The 22,101-nt window shown below is 40.2% G+C and overlaps 1 protein-coding gene across 3 annotated transcripts; it reads left to right on the top strand.

Moving 5' to 3' along the window:
• The first annotated feature begins 192 nt into the window (after positions 1-192).
• Positions 193-21,525, top strand: tom1l2a (target of myb1 like 2 membrane trafficking protein a). 3 transcript variants are annotated; one of them, XM_082531233.1, is made up of 16 exons: positions 193-289; positions 4,659-4,743; positions 8,212-8,290; positions 8,728-8,877; positions 9,350-9,484; positions 10,331-10,474; positions 10,671-10,787; positions 11,702-11,835; positions 12,315-12,357; positions 13,221-13,392; positions 13,883-13,997; positions 14,528-14,603; positions 15,397-15,471; positions 18,203-18,262; positions 18,791-18,827; positions 18,955-21,525. In XM_082531233.1, exons 1-16 carry the CDS (start codon positions 238-240, stop codon positions 19,107-19,109), a joined length of 1,629 nt encoding a protein of 542 aa, XP_082387359.1. In that variant the 5' UTR covers positions 193-237; the 3' UTR covers positions 19,110-21,525. The 3 variants fall into 3 exon arrangements, with proteins under 3 accessions (XP_082387359.1, XP_082387360.1, XP_082387361.1); XM_082531234.1 differs by lacking the exon at positions 15,397-15,471; XM_082531235.1 differs by lacking the exons at positions 15,397-15,471; positions 18,203-18,262.
• The last annotated feature ends 576 nt before the right edge of the window (positions 21,526-22,101 follow it).

Here is a 22,101-nt window from a genome sequence, read left to right on the forward strand (position 1 = left end):
AGCTGTTTAGAGTTATTATTCCCCTCTGTAATAATTAAATGCATGCACGTAGAAAAGGTTTGTTGAACATAGCTTTAGTTACTGACTGTGACTGACATCGATTGTAGCCACACGTGTCCAAAAACCTCTGTACGTGTCCAACTTTTTGAACCAATAGAATTCCTTGGTAGGCGGGACTTGATAGTACTGCCTCTGGGCCGAAGCCTGTCATTCCCGGGCGGATCGTTTGTTGTCAAGATGGAGTTCTTACTTGGAAATCCGTACAGTACTCCCGTGGGCCAGTGTATAGGTACGTTAGACCTGAAATTATTTTTTAAAGGCTTGCTGCTTCCTTCCCCCAACGTACTTTGAATGTGGGCCATCATATATTGTTTACTACTGGGCTCAAAGGTGGAAATAGCGAGCTAACGGGTGTCATCGTAGCAAACGTCATCTGCCTGGAATGGGCTCTCAGCTAATGTTAGCCAGCTAACCCATAACTTAGTCCGGTGTAATCACAAGAAATGCATTAAGTTGAATAACAATGCATATGTGTAGACACTGATTGTAGCTTAAGAAGATCAAATCAGGTTAACTGAAATTGACGCTATTGTATTGACATGACTTAAAGTGTCTTCAAGAGAGACCCAGATAACTTCCATACTTCCTTAGTTTCTGAACAATAGTTGACCAAACTGTGCGGTCAGCCTGGAGGTTTTTTCCCTCCAGTCTCGATACGGTGTGGTGCTTTTTCTCCCCAGGGGGGGCATATACGTGAGCTGCAGCATCCCTTTGGTGTAGTTGCATCAATATTTGCATTTCCCTTTTTGTTTTTCAAAGCAAGCTGAGATTCATAATAGTTGGTACCAAGGCCTGACCATGCCTTTATAACTGACAATGAGCCGGCTACTGACAACAGCTGTTTTATGAAGTATAAAGATAAGAATTTATGTTTACTTGAAGAATGTGAAAGTAGGAGTGTACTGTAGGTGCCGTAGGTACATTGAACTTTACTTTTTTTCGCCGTTTTTGTGAAAAAGAGTTAATGCTTTGGCAAACTACTCCTGCAAAACAGATGTGTGCGAGACTTTTAATTTCTCCCACTGTTTGTTTGTGCTTGCCTTTGACCAAGTGCAACAGCTGCTGTTTTTTTGGTTACGTGTCAGAATTACTCATGTTTTTACTTTCTGCAGAGCCATGTAGTGCTTTAATCAAGCTCTCGACTGGGCAGAACCAGATGCATTTTTGTTTTTGCATGCAGCATGTCTTGGACCACCATCCCCCCTTCCATCACAGAATTGGCCTTGTCTCCTGCCAGATCTCTCCGGTTGAGCTGCTGCACTGTTTGGGGCTTGACACCCAGCTGTCATTTGCAGCGGTAGTGATCTGTACACCTCAGTGGAGGGGCAAAGTATCATCTTACCAGACACAAAGGGAATGTGAGAGTTCAAGCCTGACAGTGGAGATGTGTGGTAAATCTAATTGCTGTAAGAGCCCGATGCATTACCACAATTTGTGTCCATATTTAATAAAGACAACCAACCTTTGGCAGCTCTTACTATGACCATGGCACATGTATGAGAGGAAATGAATCGAATAATATCAAGACAAACGCATGGGACAAATAGGATATATGTGAGAGTGGAGACAACGAAAGGCAGGAATTAAAGAAGAGTCTTAAAAGTTCACTTTGTAGCCAGAGAAGGACTTTGTGGCTTTGTTGCCAAGTGCATGGCACAGCTTGCCTCTGTTAAAGCCATGTGATCGACTGGTTTCACTTGTGTGGTGTCAGTTCTCAGGGCTGGGGTGGGTGCTTTGACACAACACCGTGAATTAATGCACTTAGCAGGCATTTAACTCCATTAGTAGGCTCATGTTCAGTGTCCTTACAGTGTGTGTCACACGAATAGATCGGAGTTTTAGGGGGGCGTCCCTTCCTTCTGTCCTCTGCTGCCCGTGCTTTGCCCTGCCACAACATGACAATCCACTTGAGGAGATTACATGGGTTATCCCAGAAGAAGTAGCTGGTTAAATCTTTCAAACTCATGCTCTGGATGCTGTAGACTCAGAAGGTGGACTCAGAGGTGTTTTTAAGTGTTATTCATGTTTGAATTCACTGCATGCCTTTTTATTTTTGTAGATAAGTGGGTTTGTTGAAGCTGCCCAGCCTGTGAAAAGTTGATTTGAGAGGGGAGTTAAAGCATGAATAATTCATGGTTTTGAGGCATGTCCAGTGGTTGCATGGCCCCGTGAGACCCCTGGCTCTGGCATGACATCCTGCTAAGGGCCTCTGAGCTTCCCGCAGAGGAACATCTCCTGTCTACACTCAGGACTCATCTAATGACGATCTATGCAGTCAGAACCTGTATCGTATTTTGCTTCAGTAGAAAATCTTTTTTCTTTTTTAAAAATTTTGCTCTAAGTCTCTGTGTTTCTATAAAACGGCAGCTTCCACAGACAGGATGGATGGATTTGGAGGGCTGCTGAGGAAGAAGGAGATGGAGCGGGAACAGTGATGAATGCAGAGCCAGTTCATCTTTGTCAGCTTTCACAGTCTGGCTTCCTTATTTCCTCCTTGTAGCCAAAATGCTATTAAATGAAAGGGTGGAGTGTGAAGGCGAGAGCCGGTCATTGGAACTTCTGTTTTTCTGCATATTGTAATAGTTAAAACTGAGTACACAGCTGGATCACTCACTGTCAGTCAGTGTGGCTTTCCCTCTGAGATCTCGGCTTTCCACTTCCCAACTGACTTCTTGGCTCTTTTCAGTTAATTTACTGGTGTTGGAGGCTTTGGAGGAGCATGTTTTTGGCAAAATTTTATTGCATGTTTGGGTTTACCGTGACAGCTGGAAACTGCAGCGTTGTGAAAATGAAATAGAATGGTAGTCTGGTGATTACGGATCCAAGACTTCATCCAAACCTCTTCTTACAAAGATTACTCTTACGTTTGGCTATATTTATGGCGCTTGCTTGCACACAGTGCTCACATCTCAAAAAGGGAACTTAATAGCTTTTTCATCTGTATTTATAATTGCAAAAACAAACAGTTAAAAGTAGTACTGAGTTAAATCTTGTCACATTTTCCATTGGTCTATTTATTATTTCAGTAATCTATATTTCTACTGATATGAGCCATGAGCTCTGAATGAAAGAATGAGATTGCAGCCTTGAGGTGACTGTAGTAATGATTTAGCATAGGGCTGTTCGATATAACGATATATATGACGATATAAAAACGTCTATCGTTTCATTTTAAGCTGTGTTTGTTTTGTGGTGTTGCAAAATAAACTGTTTACGGCAATATTTTTTCATCGTTTTGATGGTCACTGTAGTGGCTATATTAATTTCTTAAAGTTCTCTATTTCTCTTATATTGAATATAACCACACTACTGATGGACAAGCGCCTGTTTTTATGCGTTGTCGTTAGCAACAACGACGGTAACACCATCGCGTGTCCGCTTGTTTATGTTCCACATAAACCTTTCACAATAAAGCTCAAGATCCTGTTGAGACTTTTCAAAATAAACCGAATCACGTGAAAGAGCAGATTATTTACGGATGAGAAGTAAAAAAGAGCCGCCAGGTGCTAAAAAAATAGACCTTAGACTCAAACGTTAGAACAGGCTTTTCCCCGCAGCACCCTGTGTAATAAATACAAAGAAAACGGCGGCTGTTACAACTTATGTCTAAAAATGTATTGTTTCATGCATCGGTTAAAACACTCGACTCCAGGTACATGACGCGCAGCTGGAAACACTTCCTGCAAGTCGAGCTGCCCGAGATTCACAGAATTTACAGAAAATGTTACATTTTTGTGATTTATATCGTTATTGGCACGATAGAATTCTTATATCGGGATATGAGATTTTGGTCATATCGCACAGCCCTAATTTAGCACTACATGAATGAAATTGAATTGAATGCAAACAAGCGAGGTGGCTGGGGTTAGGTTAAGCAGCATGGTCATTCGGGAGGGGCTCAGGATATGGCCTACTTCCCCTCATTGCAAGAAACCAGTTGAGGTGCTTTGGCAATCTGACTGGGATGCCTTGTGGAGGGTGAGGTCTTTCAAGCATGAGAGGAGGCTCCAATGCAGAACCAGGACATGTTGGAGAAATTATATCTCTCGGCTGGCTTGGAAACCCTCAGACGAACTGGAGGAGGTTTCCCTGGGGGAGGAATGTCTAGACTGCTGCCTTGTGACAGATCCAGATAAGCAATCGAAGATTGATGGATGGACAAGTCTGCGACCACATGCTGGCTTATTTACACAAGTGTGCTTGTGATGTTATGTAAATGAGGGTTGCTTTAATCAGTGTGCTTTAGCTTGAGAACAACTGAGCCTGGCTAAAATGCAGCACCATGGTAACACATGAGACAGCTGGCATTGTGCAAACCATGAATTTTTCTATCAAAAGTAACATTTCGTTGGGTGCAGCCCCAGCGCTGGTTAATGTCCACAACTTATTATTCTGCAATAGTCACATTTTGTGTCGTTGCACAACTGAGTCTGAACTTATTGTATATACTGATGTGTCTCTTGTTATAAGTGGTAACTGATTTTAACTGACATCCTAACAATCATAATTTGTGTCACTCAAACCTTGCCTTTTGCATAGACCGTACACTGCAGTTAGCTTATTAACATAACAGTTGAACTCTTTGTGTTTTCCTCCAGAGAGAGCAACAGATGGAGGCCTACAGAATGAGGACTGGACCCTCAACATGGAGATCTGCGATATCATAAATGAAACCGATGAAGGGTAAGCGCCTTCATTATTATTATTATTAGGTTATAATTTGCTTTATCAAGTGGGATTAGCAAGGGTATTTAACCCAAAATGACTCAAGTTCCTGCTGTGGTTTGTAATGAAACATTCATTGTTTTATCACACAGTGGCTAACTGAGAGGCTCGAGCAAATAATACACTGCCCACTGTTCTTTGCTGACAGACACTCTACTACACATGGCCTTTTGTTTCTTTAGGTATGACTGACCAACTGTCTTATTGTCTGAATAAATGAATGAATGAGTGAATGAATGAATAGATTCTCATGTCAGCCTCCCACACTGAAAAATACCAAGCCTGCACTTGGTGAACATGTCTCCCAAATTATATAGATTTGCAGCCATAAAACTAGACGATTGGCATTTATTTTATTGAGCTTACACAAATCTTTGTTTATTATTACTAACATGGAAAGCTTTATCTGGGCATGGAGAAATTCTGCGGCTCCGGGTGGTTTGGGAAAATAAATTAGAAATATTTAGGTGAAGTGTATTTTATTTGTGTTTAGTTATTTTTTTAACTTGTAGTTCTAAATTGGAAGATTATTGTGATATTGAAATATAAAATAAAATAATTTTATTATTTTTCATCGCTCAAAATAAGCGTCATACTCGCGGAAGCCGGTGTACCCGCCGAAACGCCGTGCATTTATCGAGACTTTCAAACCCAGGTAGGCCAATTATTGATCTTCGGATCCACATTATGTTGGCAGCTGTTCTCCACCATGAACTACCGTATGTTAAAAACAAACACTGCTCACGCCTCACAGATGACAGCTTACAGTCCTGCGTAAAGATGAAAGTGACTTCGTACAGCCCCGATTTGCAGACGCTGTGCGCAGAGGTTCAGGAGCAGAAGTTCCATTGAAAACATACCACGGCAGACCCGCTGCTTTTCAGCATCTCTTTATTGACCACTTTTCACACACAGTTGCTGTACATACAGCTGGCTGTAGCTGTTCAGCTCACAGCCCGACAACACAACAGCAGAAAGAGCACAGACTTTAAGGCGGCGAGGCGTGATTGCGGGTGCCGCTCAGGTGCGTCCGACTCCCATGCAGCGGCGCTGCAGACCACGCCCCGCCACACACATTAACCAGGTAAAATACATATTTAGGCAGAATTTTGCAAATATCTATTTTTCATTTTTTAGCAGCATAGTGCTTTTTTTCCAATTACTTTTTAAAAGTCAGGTCAACGCTCTAAAAGCCCAAAGGCGATATAAGGGTGGCGGCTCACAACAGTTTTTGTTGCTACATGGATGATTTTAGTTAAGCTGAGTGTCTTTCCTTTTTTTTTTTTATTATATTTTTTTAAGAGTTCAAAATGTGTTAATTACATAAATAAAATAAAATTTTCTCTGTAGCACTTCATGGATTTCATAAGCAACACACTTTAGTTGCTCTGTGGATTCTTTTAAAAAGAAGTTAAAAACTTTGCTGACCCCTGAGTTAGACCTTTGGCCACAAATAAGTAAATCTGAATGACTGTTTTAATCAGAATGCACTAATAATATTGTTATTAATTGGGTTCTACTTTGCATAATATAGTGATTATAACTGCCATGCAGAAAAGCCCATAATATCAGAATTAATTACCACAAAACACTGGCTCGTAGTTAGTGTACAAGGTGTGATCAGAAAGTTCCAGGATTCCTCAAAAAAGCTGAAACCGTACTTACTAACCGCATTGACATTTTTTTGACAAGCTTCCCCTCATGGTTGTCTCTCATTCAGCTAAAGAGAACTCATTTTCCTTTTCAAGAAACTGGTTTGTTATAATTTGAGGTTTACTACTTCTGCTTTACACTTTTATTTGCTGTGTTCATAAAGGGACACATGGTTAACTCGGTAGCGTACAATTGTCGGGTAGCATTTAAATGAAGTTCAAATGGTACTAAGGAAGGCACTAAGAAAACATATCCCCCACACCATTACACACATTACGGTTGATGCAAGGGAGGATGGATCCACTCTTTCATGTTGTTTATGCCAAATTCTGACCCTACCATCTGAATGTCATAGCAGAAATTGAGGCTCATCAGACCAGGCGGTGTTTTTTCCAGTCCTTTGCTGTCCCAATTTTGCTGAGCCCGTTCTTAGCCAACAGGAGTGGCACCTGGTGTACTCTTCTGCTGCAGAAGCTGATCTGCTTTGAGGTTTGACACGTGTGTTCAGAAATGCTGTTTTACGTACCTTAGTTGTAACGAGGCATTTTTACCCAGAAGACTGAAACTGACTGGATATTTTCTCTGTTTCAGACCATTCTCTGTATTCACTAAAGATGGCTATGTGGGAAAATCGCAGTAGTAATACTCAGATCAGCCTGTCTGTCACCAACAACATTGCCACGTTCAGTGTCGCGTAAATCACCTTTCTTCCCCATTTAGTGGTTAAAAAAAATAATTCAAGGAGGGCATAGAAAATGGTGATGACAGTACTTTTATGAAACAGTTGAAAAGACCATTTTGAAGGGTTTATTGGACTAATATAAATAGAAAACCTTTTTTGTACTTTTTTTTTTAACAGAACAGTTTGATCACGTCTTATCTCAGGAAAAAGTCTTAACCTGTTACAGACATTGATGCATGATAATCAGACACTTCCATTTTCTGTTAAATAGCTAAATGTATTTTTTGCTTCCCCTTTTACTTTATTTTTTACATTCTTCATGCCTACACACACTCATTGTCTTGACATGTGACACAGGCGCTCTCTGGGTCACGCTTGCAAAACAGAAGGCATGAGAGAGGGAGTTCAGCTTCACAGAACTTATTGTCTTCAAGATGTTTAGCTAGATAGATCGAGTCTCCTTAATTCCAGACTTTGAAATGCAGCACAAACATTTGTGCGACGTTTTAACACATGCTAATGTGTGCATTTAATTATGAAAGTTTGACAGCAGATGGTAAGGACTAAATCAAGATATAGCGAAAATACATGTACAGGAAACAACAGGGAACTGTGGAGAGAATCAGAAATGCAGGGTAGATTATATTCAATAAACTCAGTCATGTGCAGAGGGCTGTCTGGGACCATATATATATATAAGACAATATGCTTCCCTCCATTTCTCTCTGTTTCAGCTCCTTCACTCTGTAAATGTACTGTAGCTCAGTAGGTAGTCCATAAAAGCGTACCGTCTCATCTGCAATGAAGATGGACAATGTTAGGCCGACAGCCAATCTGAACTCTTCATGCATGGGCAGCTTTTGATCTTGCTGTGGGACAGACTTACAGTATAGTCACACAGAGAGAAAAGAGTGAGACAGATGGTGTGACAGTACTTCTCTGTTTTAGTCAAATAGATATGCTGACGGACTTGAATCGCATCTGTTATTGTGGCACACAGGAGAGTTTATTCCATCAAAGTCGGTGACGTTACGCTCACTATAAGCAGAGGGTACTTTGTGCAGCTGTAACTTTCTGCTGTTCCTGTCTAGGCCAAAAGATGCCATGCGGGCACTGAAGAAGAGACTGAGCGGCAACAAGAACTACAGAGAAGTTATGCTCGCACTAACCGTAAGTTCATACTTCTTCTTGGAACTATATTGCAAAACTAGGAATAAAGTCGCTGAATATATGAGCAAGGCACTGGTAGACAAAAATGACTCACTGGGCCATGCCCATGGTGTTGATGCTTTTCAGTGTGTAGGTTTTTAATGTCACATTAAAGGGAAAACACTACTGATCTTGTGCTCCTGGTCATTTTATTTTGCTCTGTCATCCTCTGCCTTCCACTGCATGGCCTGTGTTTTTCTGCCTCTTCTTTCCATTTGTTTACAGTGGCTATGCCCTTTGAGCTGTCTTTATGTCCTCCCACATCTTTGATAGCTCTGCTAGTTGGAAGGCCCTGTGTGCAGCAAAATACTGACTAAGTCTGCCTTTTCTCTGCTGCTCCCCCCCCCACACACAAACTTTTTTAAAGCATCTTTGTTTAATCCTCTCTCTTCCTGTAGGTATTGGAGACATGTGTGAAGAACTGTGGTCACAGGTTTCATGTCCAGGTGGCCAACAGAGATTTTATTGATGGTGTTTTGGTAAAGATCATCTCCCCCAAAGCCAACCCCCCAACGATCGTACAAGACAAAGTGCTGTCTCTTATACAGGTATTGGAGCGCTCTCTGTATTTGCTGTTTTTAAATGATAAAATTCTTTTGCAACATATTTTCTTTTTCTTTTTGCTTTTACCAACACACTCCATTGCAGAATTTTAAATCAGGTGGGCACAACATGCGCCACTTCACACGTGTTGCACAACAGCTTCAGCCTTTTGTGATTTTATCTGGTTACCTGAGGTCACCTCAGCCAACAGATGGTGTTCTCCATTTCTCTTTTTTGCGCTCCCTTAAATATTAATAGGAACGTTTTGAAGGAGATCCTGTGGATAGCCTTCTTGTAGAGATATTTGACTAATTTAAAAAAAAAAAGAAATTCCCTAAGCATTGGAGCAAAATAATGTCCGTACTAGTAATGTTACGTGCTTTCATTCAGTTGTTGTTGTTGTTGTTGTTTTTTTAGTTGGTTTTATTAATACCAAGAATTGAGAGCATACTAAATAATTTGTCTGTGTTTTGACAGGCCTGGGCAGATGCCTTCAGGAGTAGTCCTGATCTAACTGGGGTGGTGCATATTTATGAGGAACTGAAAAGGAAAGGTGTTGAGTTCCCAATGGCAGACCTGGATGCACTGTCTCCGATTCACACACCACAGAGGGTAGGGAAGAAATACACAAATACATTCATTCACTTTTTTGGGTACACTTTTTTTTAGTGCTGGGTTGTACCAATGTTTGCCTTCAGAGCTGCTTTAATTCTTCATAGCATAAATCCAACAAGGTGCTGGAAACGTTCCTCTTTGTTCATGTGAACATCACAGCATCACACAGTTGCTGCAAATTTGTCAGCTGCACATCCACGATGGGACTCTCCTGTTTCATGTTGTTTATCCCAAATGCTGACCCTACCATCTGAATGTTCCAACAGAAGGGGCAACATTTTTCCAATCTTATGTTGTCTAATTTTGGTGAGCCCATTCAAACTGTAGCATCACTGCTCTTCTGTTATTTTAGACCATCAATTTCATGTTTAAATGTAGTCTGTGTTCAGAGATGCTTATGGTTATCTGAGTTAGTGTTGCCTTCCTGTCAGATCAAAGCAGTGTGGTCCTTGTCCTCTGACCCCTAACATCTGCGAGGCGTCTATTTTTATCCAGAGAACTGACGCTTGCTGGATATTTTCTCTTTCAGACCATTCTCTGTAAATGCCGGACTTAGTAGATAAGCTGTTTCTGAAATACTCAGACCATCTTGTCTGGTACCAACAACAAGTGTCAAATTCAAGGTCAATTAAATCACTTTTCTTCCCCATTCTGATGCTCGGTTTGAACTTTAGCAGGTCGACCATCCCTTCTTGGATTTAATGTCTGAGTTGAGTTCCTGCCCCTGACCGATCTGTTATTTGTGTTAATAAGCCATTGAACAGGTGCACCTAATAAACTGGCCTAGAGTTTTGCTTTTTGGGGTTTTTGTTTTATTTATTTATGTATTTATTTTTATCATAGGGGACACCAGAGGTAGATCCAGCCATGGTCAAGTACCTTGCCCCAACCTCACCTGATCCCACGACTCCTAAACCTGCCTCACCCGTTCCCCCTGCCACACAGGCCCCTGAAATTCCCAACCCCATCACAGCAACTCCTGAACAGGTGAGGGACACCAACCTTTGTTCAGCTAAATTAATTCACACAGCATTTTTTTTAAAATAATTTTTGAATAAAAAAAGCTTTTTTCAGTGTTTAGTGAGTTTAAAACTTAAGTACAGTTTCAACTTACGCTGCTGTGCCGCTGATACCAAATTAATCCAAATGTTTTTCATTGACCTTTGATCTTGTGTGCTTTCAGATTGCCCGGCTGCGTAGTGAGCTGGACGTAGTGCGAGGAAACGTCAAAGTCATGTCGGAGATGTTAACTGAGATGGTCCCAGGTCAGGAAGAGGCTTCTGATCTAGAACTGCTTCAGGTTAGATTAATACACTATGAATTTCACTATAATGCATTCAGTAGTTGCCTGTGTTGTGTACAACTTCATTGTAGTTAAAAAGAATAAAAATCCAAACAAAATAAAACCCAACTTGGCATAAATTTAATTCAATTCTTAATGCATATCAGAAGACATTTGCCATTCTGAAGAACAAGTCTTTAAAGATCACAGATTTTTCTGTCACATTCTTTCTTATCAGAAGATTTATTTTAGGCTCCTGTGAATTCTTTTCTTTATATACACCCCCATGCATGATGTGCATTCAGAAAGCCAAATTCTTTCCAACACTGCTTTTAACTGCCAAGTGTTGTAATTTTGTGCAGCCACCAGGGGGTGTTATGGGCTAAGTTTCATGCTAACCTGCCAAGGGCCATTTTTCTGTGGTAAAATTCCTTAAACTGGCAATTAAGCAGGTCAAATCGCAACATTTTCTCATGCAAGCTCATGCAGATTTTAATCTTTGAAGGCCAGAAACCCCTCAGGTATTTGTATCAGCTCCAAGTATCTGGCCCCGGGCTAAAGAGCCTGTGCCAGTGTAATTGTTATGTAGTACCTGACTCACTTTGCTATTTATTTCAGGTAATGTAGAGAAAACTGTAACAGAATTTAGTTTAACAAATATTTTTGACTTGCTTAAAACTAAAAGCCTTTTGTATTATATTTATAGAAAGCTCTCCACCCATTCGTGAGTCATAAATAAGCAGCATAACAGTTTATGTACTGGCAAATGGAGTGGTTTATAGAGGGTTTTTTGAGTCATCAGTAGACAGACAAACACACGCTTGACTGTCTGAGTATGTGTCAGCTTGTCCGTTTCTTTACAGCTCACTTTTTCTCAAATTGATTTATAACTTAATATATTGATCAATCTGTTCATGTGACACTCTGTCAAGGAGCTGAACAGAACATGCCGAGCTATGCAGCAGAGAGTGGTCGAGCTGATTTCGCGCGTCTCTAATGAGGAAGTGACCGAGGAGCTCCTACACGCAAATGATGACCTCAACAACATTTTCCTCCGATACGAGAGGTGAATTCAATCAAACTGCATTAGTGTCACAAAAAGAAATACTTGTTTGTGTATTTTGGTTACTACCTCGATCACTAGTGCTTGTTAGTTTTTGCTTTTCTGGTTTGGCAAGATCTCGAGCACAATTTAAAAGATGACTCTCTAGATATCATTAGACCTAAGCTTATCAGGTTTTCTTGAAAAAGAAAAACCTGCATGACACAGATCGCGATATAACAGGTCAAACGGACTCACTGTACTTCATAAGGTTACATAAGTGGGTCAGATCAGTTAAGATAACTGAATCATTGTGAATCGAGATTTGCGATTGTCCAAATATTGCACGGTAAAGCACTGTGCATTGTTTATGTGCTCTGTGGGCTCTTAATGCTAAAACTTTTCTTTCATCGTGTTTGTGTTAAAAGAGCGTTTAAGCTCAGAGAGCATGTGGCAAAGTGTTAATTGTTTTGTTTTTTGTTTTTTTTTCATGTTGCTCACAGGTATGAGAGGTACAGGTCAGGTAGAGCTGCACAGAACAATGGGGTGAGTACCATCAACAAAGAGTAGAAACAAAGAACAGAGGCCTACTGGCTGAAATTGCATGTTTTCTTTTTGCACGTATCATTATTCTATTCTTTTTTTCACATTTCACTACATATACCTTTGCCTAACATTATGGATGCTGTGAGAGATGATTCAAACATTATCTGAACTAATAATCCCCCTCAACTGTTTACCATAGCAGCATTCATTTGTAATGCAAGTGGAATGCATTTTAGTGCTTTGTAAAACTGAACGAGCTGAGCGCTGCCAAACTTCCATTAAAAAGTGCACATTTGCCAGTTTGAGACATTTGCCAATGGACTGGGCCATCTCTCACTACATCCCACATAGCTGTTTGTGTTTGCAGCTTGTTGATCTTTCCGTGTGCTCTGTCTGTTTGTGTTGTGGCTAGCTGATGGAGGCAAGTATAACACCACGACCACATTCAGTCCAAGCCAGTGTGCTGGGATGAACTGAGTGATGACTGTCAAAACGTCTGTTATATGAATCTCGTGTTTAGAGCCTTGTGATGTGTGAACACTGGTTCTACTGTTTGAAACTAGATGTTTTATTTCCTTCCCTCCACCTTTCATGGTGTTCCTTCTCACACATCTGTAATCTCTTGCAGCTGTTTATTCGGCTCCATTATTGCTCCTTTGCATAGCTGCCAATCCATGACTGCTGGTTTAGAGTGTTGTCTGAAATTGTGTAGCATTTCTGCAGCTAGAAGCATTTCTTCTCATTTAAAAAAAAGGAGAAAAAGCAATAATTTAATCTTTTACTTGGTGTCACAAATGCTGCATAGTTGCATTGTTTTATATTTGTAGTTAACGAGTATATTTCACTTGCTCTCCTCTTTTCAGATGTTAACTGAAGCCACAGAGGACAACCTGATAGACCTGGGCCCAGGATCCCCAGCTGTGGTAACACCCAGGATCACATCCAGCCCTCCACCTAGCTCCACTGTTGGAGCCATGGCTTCTCCTGCCCGCAACCCCACTGCAGCATCCCTATCCAGTGCTCTAGCTGGACTTGGTAAGGATAAAACATAATGAAATCTATTTTTTAGGATAATAAAAGGTGCACAAGAAGCACCTTTTTATTGTTGTAAAATTAAAATTTTCCTAATAATCCATTCGAGATCCATACAGACAAAGTAAAAGCATGTTTTTAGAAATTGTTGGAGCTTCCTGTCCTCTCAAATCCCTGCAGACCTTTGCTGGTTCTTACATGACAAAAGTTAAATTTGTAGCTAATTGTTTTTAACTAATTGCAGTAAAATTCACTGAAGTGTTGTGGTTCAACCTTAGAGGGATTACCTCTTATATTTTGTGCAGTAATATATGGTAATTACACATTGCCAAACTGGAGTGTTGTAAGTCTGGTCTATAATTAGGACGTCTTAAACTTTGCTGCATTAATTTTAAATTCATTTCTCTGTGCCACTTCTTTCATCCTCTTTCATTTTACTTTAATCTTTGCTCTTCTCAATGTTCTGCTGTCTCCTGCCACCCTCTTGATCCAGATGTAGGCTCAGAAAGCCCGAGCGGCACCCCGTCGTCTCAATCGGCCCAGAACCCGGACGACTTTGACATGTTCGCACAGACCAGGGGGAGCTCTCTGGCTGAACAGCGCAAAAAGTAGGTCTACATTTAATTTAGCTCCCTTAATGTAATTTATTTTGACAAATAGCTCTTTGTAATGTGCTCACTACATTTCTGAAATGCTTGATATCCGGTTATATTTCCTGGAGTGCCTTTTGAATTCCTATCGGGACAGGCTGGATGTTAATCTGGTATTTTCTCCCTGCGGCTAGTTTATTGTGTTACTTTTGGCTACTCACTGTGAATAAATAAGTATGTTTGCCCATTTTTTTTCCACTACCTGAATGTTACTGTGTTTTTTGTTTATGCAAGTTGTGAACAAAGGGGTCCACTGGGGTGTGTTTTAGCTCAAGGGTCTATGCCATGAATCAACAAAATCCCTAGTTTGGACAGAACTGAAGACTTTTGTTGCACTTTATTCTTTTCTTTCTTAAGAAGAAATGTCTTGCTTGTCTTCTCTTTGGACAGAGATGATATTAAAAAAAGCTGTCAGACATCATCTTTGCTCCTAATTCTTTTTATATACAGCTTAATTCTTCTTAATCTGTTTCTGGTTTTGTACACAGTGTAAAATATGAAGACCCTCAGGCTCTGGGTGGCCTGGCCTCTGCTTTGGGTGTTAGACAACAGAATACAGGAGGGGTGAGTACAAATAAGCATGGCTGACGAGCTTTTTTAGCTCTCTGCATGTGATGGCTTGTAACACTGAATACTTTACAGTGACATTTGTCCTGATGAAGTGCTTCTTGAACTTTGACCAAACAGAGGCTTGAGGTTTTCTCATTTTTGAATACCTCAAATATAGTGCTGTTGTCTATAGTGTCTATGCCAGTCATAAGCATATAAATGAGTTTTATGTACAGAAGATGGGAGCAAAGTCTAACTGGGAGTTTTTATACTGTATCTGAACCACTGGTACTTTTTAGCCATTAGTGTCAGCACTTCTCCCAGTTATTAAAAAAACATGCATTTAGGTTTCTCGTTCTTCAAAGCAGATGTCTTTCTTCTTCCTTTAATCTGCTCATCTCTAAAGTCAGTGCTCACAGAAACTCTAAATCACTGACTAGCTTCAAGATTTTTAGTCATTCTCTCTGAGCACACATTGCAGTATATTTGCTTGGCTATCTCTAGGTACACATACACAAAAAGGTGGCACCATTCTTTAGTTGCCTTAGGTGATTTATTCCTTGTTTAGAACGTATACTTCACTGAGTTTTAAATCTCTTCTTTTTTCCTTCTTTATTTTCCTCATTTTCATCTTTATGCAGTGATCCTTTGCCATTTTCTTATGTTGGCCTCATTTATTCCCTCCTCTCTCAGTCGTCTTTTGCACATTTGACTTCTTCTCTGTCTTTCTCTCTCTGCACTTTGTGCTATGCTGTGGTGGTGGGGCCTTTCTTCTTTTGTGTAAGGTGTTATTCTGTTGTTGATTCAGCTGAGGGTTAAAGGGGATGATAACCCAGCAGATCAGGAGCTGCCCATAGACAGCTGGCTTATTACCCAAGGAATGGTGAGGACTCTATCCACAGTGTGTCCTCCTACCCCTCCCTCATGTCCACCTCATGTCAGCCTCCTCCAGCATTGTCCATCATCCTCATGAGCTGCGCTTCATTTTCAGCCTCATCTCACCTTTTTCCCAAATCTTCCCAACAGTCCTACTTCCAAGTGGCTTTTCCTTCTAAGAACATCCATGTCCATGCCTAGTTTAGATATTGTACTGTAGTCTTGGGCAATATGTCATTACAGATATTTAAACTAGGGCTTATTTTGGAATCTGCTTCTTCTGAGTTACACTTACAGTCATGATAAAAAGAAAACGCACCCTCTTTCAGCTGGAAGTTTTTACATAACAGGCCATAAAAAAAAAACAACTAGCAAGTCTTAAAATGAGGTAAATACAGCCTCAAGTACAAAACATGGCATATTACACTGTGTCACTTTCCAGGAAATTCACCTCTTGGTCAGACTGTGCAATGCTCAGGGAAATTGCAAAAAACTCACGAGCTACAGGCCTCAGTTAGCATGTTAAATCCATTAGAAAAAGACTGAACAAGTGTGGTTTATAGTATAAAGTGTCTTCTTTCTAAAAAGAACATGCAGCAGCGTGTTTGTAAAACTGCATTTGAATAAACCACAGGACTTCTGCAACAGTGTCCTTTGGACTGATGACACCAAGGTGGAGATATTTGGCTATAATTCAAAGTGCCGAACAGCATATCAACAAAAACGCCTCAAATAAAGTGTCAAGCACAGTGGTGGAGTGGTGAGGATTTGGGCTTGTTTTGCAGCCACAGGATATAAACACCTTGCAGTCACTTTTCTAGAGGACAACAACTAAAAGCTTGGCCCAAATTGTGTCACGCAACTGCACAGTGATCCTAAACACAGCAGCAGATCTACAAAAAATGACTGAAAAAGAATGGCGTGGGCACCCAAGTTTGTGAATTCGGTAACTCAAGAACAAGGTGACGTAGAATTTTCAAACTGATTTTCAGCGACTTTGACCTCAAAGTCAGAGTAAGCTTTCTGAAGGCAATGTAGGATTTTGAAATTGATAGCATCTCCACCAGGAGGCTGAGGGAGGAGTAGCACTGGCGGTTGTTAAATTTAAATTTAAATCAAATTTAATCATTTTAGAAGATGCTAAGAATCAGATGGTTTTTTTTGTTTGTTTTTTATTATAACTTTGTATGTAAAACCGTAAAATTGACAAAGGGGTACTTTCTTTTTACCCTGACTGTAGCTCCCAAATTGGTTGGCATATTAATACAGAATTTCTTTTATCCATACTGCCCACCTCTATTGTACTCTGTTGACCCAAGCGTTAAAGACTATACTCATTACTGGTGCTCACATTAACCCCTCCATGGATGTTAAAATGAGGCTGATGGGTCGCTAGGAACTTTGACCAAGCTCCATCATCATTTAACCGTCACTCACTAAAAAAGCGGAGGAGTAGAGATGCTCCTGCTACACAGCAAAATCCAATCAGCGAATCCAAGTACTCATGAAATATCAGCCAAGCATAAGAGAATTATTAAAAGTGATTGTGGTTTGCTGTGTAGTGGTGAGTATTTTGTCAGTTGTCCTCTAATGGTCTGTGGATCTTAGATATTATACAGTTCACTATTACCTCACATTCTAACACATAAACCAACTAACAGATGAAGCAGTAGATGTAGAAGAAGATGATATGTTGATTTTATAAATGTTCAGCACAATGTTATACACTGTGAAGTTATATCAGTGTTATTGTTGTGAGTCATAATGAGGACAGACCTCTTTTTCTATTTTTTCCTCCCTTTTTTCACACAGCTGCATGCATTTTTTCACTGCCACTCTGCCTTGGCCAATCTTTTGATATGCATAACCTGTGATCTCACAAGGAAACCCCACCAGTGTTTTTCTAGTGTCTGTAAAGGCCTTAGGAAATGGGTTTTGTTCTCTCTAGTTAACTTTGAGACTGGGCGATGGTCTTTAACTTTGTCAAAATAGATGAAATTAATGTTGCAGACTTTAATTTTTAAAGGGTTCAAGTAACTTTTAAAAAATTTACCAGTTACTCCTCAGAGGAGGTTTCTTGAGTCATGGTTAAAGTTCACCTTCGCCTCCTCCTGTAATGCCTCAAACTCCTTAATCACTCTGATTATTTGGTGCTCACACAATCTTGAACACAAATGGACACCATCCAGTCTGACATGGCTTCCATCACCAGTGTCACTACATGCCATGCAGCGATGCTCATGCTCTGTGCGCCCTGTGTTTTTGAGTGTGTGTGTGTGTGTGGGTGGGTGTGCAGGGTTCCCGTGCCTCTCGACAATCCCTGTGCTTTCAGCCTTTTCCAACCAATCAATCTCTTAATCACGTTCAAGTGATTTGCTAATTAACTAATGATGCGGAATAATTAGCACGGCTGTGTGTGACATTAGTCGGCAGCTGTTAAGCCATGTCAGCAGTACAGAGTTAATGAGAACAATACACAGGCTGGCAAGTCCTCTTCTTATACAGAGGAGTGCTCGGCAGCAGGTCGTTGCACATGATAAAACAATAATGGCACAGAATCAAGAGAGGTTGAGTGTCTTTCAAGCATTTTTTTTATTATTATTATTGTTTTTCTTTTTATCTTTTCTCCTGAGCCTCTGGTGATTCTTGTTTTTGTGTGTGTGCGTGTGTTACGTTGTTTTTGTTGTCGTGTGGCTTTGTTGCTACCCCTCGTTGTTGTCCATGGCTTTGCTCCATAGATCCCAGTATCGCAGTCCTCTGTCATGGATGACATAGAGGAGTGGCTCTGTACTGACGTGGTGAGATTTTAATTTTTCTTTTTTTTTTAACCTTGATTAACATTTTTGTTTTTCTAGCCTCTCTTTCTCCCTCTTTTCCACCCTTAAAGCACTTTTCATCCAACCATTTCTTATAACTGCATACATTTGACCTTGGTTTTCTTTTTCCTTAAAATCTTTACCGTAATCATTCACCTTAATCATTTCCAGCAATCACTTACATAACTGTTTGCCATGAGGTGAGACATATGTGGAAACAGTGCTAATGATAATTAACCTAAAGCAGCTGCAATGGTCTTCTTTAACTTGTGCATGTGGTGGTTGTGGTGGTGCTCTAGAAGGTTTCTCATTATGGAAAATGTGGGGAGGATGCATGACAGACGGATCCTTCATGAGCCACTGGGTTTGGAGTTTGTGGGAACTTTACAGGCAGCTGACTTGTGCCGCTTGTGCTGTCGATTTTACACTCACATTAATTAACTCCGTTCTTGATAGTTTTCTATAGAAATTTGTGTCTTATGTCATGTTTTTTCTTCTTCTTCTTAATAGAAAGGTGATGCTGCTGAAGAAGGGGTAACTAGTGAAGGTATAGTCAGTTGATTCACACCTATGGGTGTGTTCTGTTCGCTCAAATGTGTGTGGGAATGATTGAGAGTCTTAACACTGTGACCCTCAGCTTCCATGTTTCTGACAAATCAATTTGTTTCTTTCAGAATTTGATAAGTTCCTGGAGGAGCGAGCTAAGGCTGCAGACACTCTGCCATCTCCCCCAGGATCTAACCCTGCTAACCTCTCCCACCCCGCCCGTGCCCCGAGTGGCTCCCATAAGAAGACTGAACGGACGGAAGATGCCCTCTTTGCCTTGTAGACTGTTCTCAGAGGACCTCGGTTTCTCTCCAGGGCATCTAAAGGTCTTGGCCCAAAATGACCCCACCCGCCACCCTCCAAAACAATCCTCCTAGTCCCATTTCATTGCTGACTGGCATTGGTGTAGCAACTGATCTCCACCTCCTTGTTGTTATCTTGCCAGAGTGTTGCTCTAACCATCAGAGGTCCAACAAGTTTAATGCACATTACTGCGTTATGTTTTACTGTATATGGATGTATTAATCTGTCAGTGTGGGATGTACTGCTCGCAGCCCCGCATCTCATTCCATAACTCGCCACCAAAGGAGAACAACTTCACTTAACTGACATGTGGTTTAAAAATGTGACACCTGACCGTGAGATTACTGGGAAATTTCTCTGAAGGTCTACTCACAGAGTCAGTATGGAAGCATTTTATTAGGAGTATATTGTGTTATTTTACTACATTTCGGCTAAATGCTTATTTATGCATTAATTGTTTTATTTTTTTGTGTTATATACTGATCGATCAGTGCATTTGTTAAGAGTTGTGGATTTCTAGTTATGCTTAATACTGAGATATTCGTGGCAGGGCAGCGCCTCTTATTACCCAGTTTGCTTAAGGCACTGTAATGAACAGTTTCATGTTAGCAGGCTAATTTTGCAAACTAAGATTATAATATTGGCTAATCTCTTTAAAATGTGTATGCCAGCATTCCTCTAACCAAAGGGAATTAAGAATAATAAAAATCAAAAAATGTACTAGTTAGGATTCACTCTTATCTCGTATCTATTTCAGATAGCTAAGGGGAAGGAAGATGCTCATTGAAAAGCTACAAGAAGTTAATGTAGAAAAGTGCCGCAAACTGCAAACACTTTAAGCCATTCCAAAGAATATTGATGCTTTAATGACAAACTAGTTCTTCATTTTACCAATCGAAAAATAGTGACATTCACACGCTCAAAATAAGTTGCTGGATTGTCAAAATTTTCCTCCCCCCGCCGCGTTAATGTCTGTGCACTTTGAAGCAAAAAAAGAAAAATCTGTATTTTGTCCTTTTGTGTTTACAAGATGCTTACTATTTTTCTAGGGGATGGGAAATGATCTTAAGAATGAGTTCATTTTGCACATAACTTTTCTAACTATGTAATTAGTGCGCTTGTTTGCCTAACAAGTGGATAGATGGACCATTGGACTGTTGGAAATTCCATAAAGATGCAACACAGAAATAAAGATTTAAATGATAATGTCAGCTTAGCACTGGCATCATAATCATCTACAAGACAAGTGTGCTGTGGTAACAGATGCATTCACACAGGCAAATCTTCACATACTCCATAGTATTTAATCAATATACCTCAAAATACAGAAATGGTGGTTTCTGTAAAAAATCTATTGGGTCATAATAATATCAGGATCACTGAAAGTATTATTTTGTTTTCCCCTTCTGTATTTTTATAATTCATGGTTAAAAAAACAACAAAGGGGAAACGAACAACTGATGTTTTTGAGGCCGAGGTTGAACCGTGCGGAAAGCAAGCACGATTTTGCGTTCTTTGATTTCGTGCAGTCAAACACATTACAGTTTATTTCCTGTGCATTTTCAACCTGCTATGATTCATCTGCTCTCATTGGAGCTGCTGCCAAGCATTTCTATGACCGACTGATTTCAGCAGAGTTGCTCTGTCGAGAAAGGTTTTGTCTTTGATCCGAGGCAAAATAGAAAACCCGTCTTATTTGCAGCTCTTTTTCCAGTTCATTTTAACACTGCACTTCAAACAGATTTTCTTTTTCTCCTTTCAGTCCATTTAAGACCAAAAGCCTTGTTAATCAGAGGCAGCCCATTTGCACCTCAGTTGTAAAGCTTCTTGCTAACATAGATGCAAAGGTGACATTAAAAATGTATTTGTGTAATCAATGTATTTTAGATTAAAAAAAATAATAATGATAATGAGCTTTAATTTTCTTTCATGCTGTATGGTTACACTTGGTTTTGAGGGTTTATTATCATTGCCAGATAACAAATATAAAAACATCTACCATGCAAGTTGAACAAGGACGGTTACTAAAACTGTAACAGGAGATTCTTTAAAGGGAACTTTGACAGTTTTCTGTGTTTGTGTGTTCTGTAACTTTGCATCTGTAACAGAGTGTATTGTGTTAACTTGCTCTTATGAAGCTTAAGTCCTGGTTGCAACATGTATTCCTCTAAATTCTGGCTATCTTTAAAGTGGTAACTGAATGTCTTTAATACCCGCGAAGCGGGATATTTAAGCTTGTGTTTTGTGGACATGGAATTGAGGCTTGTTTTCTATCGGTGGGTGCTCCATGTCTCTCTGGCTGTGCTGTCTGCTGCCATTACTAATGGTCAGATTTGTATTTGACCTAATGCACGTATGTAACTGCCCAATAAAACACTAGCAATGTGTGACCTCTACCTCATAACTGTTTGTGGTTATTTTACACTTAGGGGATCTGTGACTAGTCTCTCTTTTCTCATGTACATGCTGATGCAACCCAGACTCAATCTTGTACTGTACTGGTCATTCATTGTGAAATGAGCCTTTCACCCTCTCACATGTGGTTGTTTATGGGCATTTGCACAACATAGATCCTTAAAAGAATCATTTTTTCCTTCCTTTACCTGAGGACCAAGACTAGCCAACTTTACAAACTCCGGCTAACAAACGGACGAGACTTATTGTTACACACTTGACCACCAACCATGCTGGACTTTATATAATCTTACCAAACTTTACTGACAACTTAGCAGTGCTACTCTAGGTCACTGACCTATTTTCCTACAATACCGTTGTGGGGTTCTGCTTTTGTGTTACTATAACAGTGCGTTAAACATAGACATTGTGAAAGATTGTGTTTCAAATGAAGTCTTAGGGATACAACAAACAAACAAAAACACCCGCATTGCCTGTTTGTACGTTACTAATTATTATAGGAGAGGGAGAAAAAAATTAATGTAAACCACCATTACGAAGAGTTGCAGGAACTGTTT

The sequence above is a fragment of the Aulonocara stuartgranti genome (genome assembly GCF_965226115.1).
Source record: "Aulonocara stuartgranti genome assembly, chromosome: 4".
NCBI lineage: Eukaryota > Metazoa > Chordata > Actinopteri > Cichliformes > Cichlidae > Aulonocara > Aulonocara stuartgranti.

Excerpts from the sequence above, each read along its gene's own strand:
- tom1l2a (XM_082531233.1), top strand. The coding sequence starts at position 238 with ATGGAGTTCTTACTTGGAAATCCGTACAGTACTCCCGTGGGCCAGTGT. Across the intron at positions 12,358-13,220 it reads GAGCTGCACAGAACAATGGG|ATGTTAACTGAAGCCACAGA; the intron begins GTGAGTACCATC and ends TCCTCTTTTCAG. Across the intron at positions 13,998-14,527 it reads CTGGCTGAACAGCGCAAAAA|TGTAAAATATGAAGACCCTC; the intron begins GTAGGTCTACAT and ends TTTTGTACACAG.